The following is a 4908-nucleotide window of genomic DNA, read 5'->3' as shown; positions in this document are numbered from 1 at the left end:
TTTTCTTATTATTGTCATTGTCATTATTATTAGTAGCAGTATTAGTGTTATTGTCCCCGCCGAACGATTTCGAGCAGGAGACTATGAAACGGGCTCCGTATGTGTGTGTGTCCGTGTGTCCATGTGTTCGTCCGTCTGTACGTGTGTGCGTCCGTGTGTGATCAAAATGCTACTCCTTCACCATTTCTAACCCGATTTCAATTCCATTTGATTTATGTGATGGCACTAGGTGAGGGCTTCAAAACTCCTACACAGAATTTTGACCTTTGAGTTCTTTGACCTTTGACCTTGATTTTTTACCTATATTGCACATTTTGCTACAAAATGCTACTTCTGGTGGGGACATTTATTACGCACCGTGTAATTTCTACTTTTCCTTTTTATGACTGAAATGATCATAGTTGTCATTAATTTACTCATTCACTTGCTTTTGATTCTTTAGATGATGAGGATGAGGAGGCGATAAACACCATGGTCAAATGGCTCCAAAACCACCATGAGCCAAAGGAACAAGTCAAGAGCTTTATGGCAAGGACGTGCAAGTCCCGAGCTTTGCTGATCCAAAGCGAAAAGACAAAGACAGCTCGGGATATCATCGCATTGTACCCAAGACTGATCGATTGTAAAGGAATGGTGAGCTATATCTACCTGTTCTAATGACAATTGTCCTGATATAATGTGCACAAGAAAGTAAACATATCCCTAGCTAACCTGAACTGAACAGCTTAAGTAACCTTACGAGATTCCACTGTACTACATCCGTTGCTGATTGTAATCCTAAGCCCACTGGGTTCTTTTTTGATTCTTGGCATGAGACATCTATTCAGAGGGATCTCTCTCTTTATGCCTGTACCACGAAGTGGTGCCAGAGGCATTATGTGTTCAAGTTGTCCGTCCGTCCGTCCGTAATCGATTTTGTGGACGGCGTAACTTCAGAACCGTTTGAGGTATCCAAATGAAACTTAGCATGGTGGACAAAGTTGTGCCTATCAACTTTTGGGTGCACATGCAGATGCTCAAGGTCAAAGGTCAAGGTCTATGCTAAAATTTCACTATTTCCCCTTGTATCTCTGCAATGCTTTAGTGTATTTTCATGAAATTTGGTGTATACGTGAATTACCAAACAAAGATTCTCTAGGGAAAGTTTTGCACCATGGGGTCAAAGGTCAAGTGAAAATGCTAAAATTTCACTTTTTTCTCCATTTCTTTCAAATGGCTCAAAGTATCTTCATGAAACTTAGTACATATATATATGTTGTCTTACATTGCTTCTCTTTGGATGTTTTGGGACATGAGGTCAAAGGTCAAGGGTCTAAGGTCACCTTAAAATGCTAAAATTGCATTATTTAATGCTGAAATTACACAATTTCTTCCATACCCGTAAATGATTGTATGTATATACTCGCTGTGTAATCAAACTTGGTATAAGCATATTCATACAATAATGCACAATGATTATGTAGGAACAATTTTGGGCCATGGGGTCAAAGGTCAAATGAAAATGCTAGAATTTCGCTCATTATCCATATATTGCGAGTGGCTCTAAGTACTTTCATGGAACTGGGTGTATGATCACCAGAAAATTATTATTTGCCAGTCATGTTACATTATGGTCTCACGCTGGCAATATGTACTGTACCCATTAGGAGAATAATGTGATATGGCGGAGGCATACCAGTGGCGTAGGGACATTTCTAATTTTTAAGTTAAACAAAGTATCCTTTAGGACACCTAAATATTGTGCACCTATCAGGATCAAAGTGGTCATAACTTAAAATATTTCAATTCTGTCCCTAAAGATATACATTTTCAAAAATGAATTTCCAGAGGATTTCCAAAATGTCATTGAGAATGAGGTAGGATAAGGTGGTAACATCTTATAAATGGATGAATTTGAATTTTGATCCCAAAATGTCTTACTTTGAACGTCCTATGTGTTTTCCCTTTGCTCTTATGAAATTTTCAATATCTTTTAATAATTAATCATGAAATCCCATTTTCGATGATGCATAAGTTATAATGGTTGGCATTTGTGAATTTTATAATGAAAGTGCCTACATGTTAACTTCTTCTTTTATATGTCACAGGTTGATCAAGACTTTCGGATACTTTTCGAAAACTCTGCAGATGCCCTCTTCGAAAAATCGCCGAAAATGTCAGCAAGAGTTCTGGAATATGCAGAAAAACAAGTGCAGTGGAAGAAGATTCTCAATGTCGAGGATCCACATTCAGGTATCATATTACATGAAAATAGCACAATTCTCAGGGAACTTAACCATTTGACTCGTGTATGCGTATGGGAGGGACAATGATCTAAGCAGATATTGGGGTCACAATTTTAAAGGTCATGGTCATTGCGGTTATATATGTGAAAAGGACACTCTTGTGCTAACTATTTATTTGGTGCATCAAACATGAATCATACTTGCATATGAGAGGGACAACGGTGATATTAGAGTTGGGATTACAACATTGGCCTATAGATGGGGAATCTGGTTGATGCGCAAACGTAATGTCAATGACCTTCGACCTCGCCCACCGTTGACATATGATCTGGCCGGCAGCCACTATTTGCATAACACACTTGTAATTCACATCACACCCTTCCCGAGCTGCTCACCCGCCAAAATAACCCGGGCTTAATTGGGTTAAGAGTTAAGAACCATTAGATCAATTGGAAATGGGCCTGCGACGCAACGTCATTTAAGTAGATTTTATTTTCCACTTTTTGAAATACATTTCAAATTGACACTGTCATATTCCTGATTTGGCAAAGGTGGAGGCATAAATTTTGACCCTGTGCAGTCGAGGATTCATCTGTAGTAGGGGTTGTTGTAGTGGGGTTGGGGGATGGGATCCATTAGAAGAGAAAAATGAATGTGTTCACTCATGCATAAAGTTTCTCTTTGTTTCAAATACCAGGTTAAAAGACCATCAAATGTTCTTTAATTTGAGATGTAATCTATTGATCTTTTGAAATCCTTGAAAAATATGAACCTTTTCCTTAGTCTTGATAAGGATTTAGGATTAAAAACTCTGATATGAATAAATAAAATAGAATAATTTTGGTAATAGATTGAGAAAAAATGCAACCCTCTAGAGAATGCAACCTTTAAGGGATGACTGGAATTGAAATGTATATCTTCTTTGTCATTTGAATTTGTACAGTGAGAAAGTATTAAAAAGATAATAAAACTCTATGTGCTACATTTCATGAACTTGTTTGCTAATGTTTGTGTTCTCCTTAGATGATGAGAAGAGCAACCTGGCTCTACAGGTTCTTCCTTTGTTGTTTCCAGCTGGGGTGAAGAAACAGGGGAAGAGAAGTGTACAGCGTGCAACTGTGGAAGAGAGCATGCGTGCATTCATCAATGTCGAGAAGGTGATGATAGAAATAGGGATCTAACACTGAAAATAGTGTAATACCCTGTGTTGTGTGAATGGGTCAGTTGACATGCTATGAAATATTTGTTACGTGAGATCTATATTCAGTCAAGTGAACACATTCCTTTTATCCTTTAATTGACATTAGTTTTCCTTTAATTCACCATATAGTCAAATTGCTCTGAAAACGCTTGCTGATTACTGTTCATTTAGTAAGTAATTGATGGAATTTCTGTTAATGATAATGATAAGAATACTAATAACAGTATTACCACTAGTGCTACTACTAGTAATGATAATGATAACAATAATAGTCACAGTAATAAAATGTGCTTCATATGTCCATAGTTTACTGCAGCTGGAATTATCTCACTGTCTGCTTGATATATTGTAAGGCAAGATCAAGTGAACTAAAACCATAAACTGGTGAAGGGCTGAAGATAGAGGTGTGCAGAAGGAAATGTACAAAAAAAAAATGATATAGAAGTGACATGGCAAAGTCATGTAGATAAAAGGGGCTTCCATTGGCAATATTTTTTTCCAAATGCAGAAAAAGAATGAATCTCACAATGTTTATGATGGTATCAACAGAATTCATGTTTGATACACTGATTGATGTGTATGTTTTTATATTGGTTAGATTATTTGAAAGCACTTCTCTTTTATACCATGGTTGTGGATCAAAATTTTGAATATTTGTCTTTTATCTGTTTGTTAATCTCTTATTAAAGCAATTAGAGAAAATTCTTTATTTGCTTTTATACATATAGATTGGGACAAACCTGCCTATGTATTTGGAAGGGAAACAAGAACCTCATGTCCTGGTCCTCGGGGAGAGAAAGAATCCGGAGCAGGCATTCGTGGCTGTTGAAGGAAATGCGATCCCTTGCACATCTCTGCTGAAAGCAGTAGATGTATGTTTCAAACTTACCTATGTGTTGGACATCAACTACTGCTGGCAGTGCAGTCATACATATACATATTTGCAAAAGTATGTGTATGGGCTGGGAATGGGTGATGGTCCACCAACACCCTCTGTTGTATTGCTTAATAACTTCGTTGAGCAAGAGTAAAGCCGTAAGGGCTCCACTGTACACCAACTACGGCGCTGACTTGAAATGTTCATTGAACAGTAACATTGTATATTGATCTGGTTTTGGAGCACATATCTATTTCTGAAGATATAGTTGATTTTGTGGATTGTGGCATGTGGAAATTTTCTTTGGGATTGTCTATGTTTGAAAGAGGGATGATCGACTTTGGTGGCCTCATTGTCGAAACTCTTTTTGTGCAGCCTAGATTAAATAGTGTATATGATGCAAAAGAAAATGACACCAAGATCATAATATTTGGTTGATTCGTTTTTATTCTATGCTTTGTTGGAGTAACAACGTAATTTTTTTAAAATTGTAAACTCAATTCCTACTTTTGAGTTTATGATTTATCAGAAATAACATCGTAGCTTTGATGAAACATAGAATAAAAACTACACAACCACAATTAATGATGTAGGTGTCATTTTCT

At 36.9% G+C, this 4908-nt stretch overlaps 1 protein-coding gene across 1 annotated transcript; it reads left to right on the top strand.

Moving 5' to 3' along the window:
• The first annotated feature begins 584 nt into the window (after positions 1 to 584).
• Positions 585 to 4287, top strand: LOC140245887 (uncharacterized). Its single transcript, XM_072325369.1, has 4 exons — positions 585 to 633; positions 2088 to 2232; positions 3249 to 3381; positions 4155 to 4287. Exons 1-4 carry the CDS (start codon positions 631 to 633, stop codon positions 4285 to 4287), a joined length of 414 nt encoding a protein of 137 aa, XP_072181470.1. The 5' UTR covers positions 585 to 630.
• The last annotated feature ends 621 nt before the right edge of the window (positions 4288 to 4908 follow it).

The sequence above is a fragment of the Diadema setosum genome, unplaced genomic scaffold (genome assembly GCF_964275005.1).
Source record: "Diadema setosum unplaced genomic scaffold, eeDiaSeto1 scaffold_51, whole genome shotgun sequence".
Taxonomy (NCBI): domain Eukaryota; kingdom Metazoa; phylum Echinodermata; class Echinoidea; order Diadematoida; family Diadematidae; genus Diadema; species Diadema setosum.
Note: the sequence above shows the minus strand (reverse complement) of the source record. Positions and strands in the feature narration are given on the sequence as shown.

Bases quoted from the DNA above. Each gene is read 5' to 3' on its own strand.
- LOC140245887 (XM_072325369.1), top strand. The intron at 2,233-3,248 runs GTATCATATTAC...TGTTCTCCTTAG, and splicing joins TGTCGAGGATCCACATTCAG to ATGATGAGAAGAGCAACCTG. The intron at 3,382-4,154 runs GGTGATGATAGA...TTATACATATAG, and splicing joins GCATTCATCAATGTCGAGAA to ATTGGGACAAACCTGCCTAT.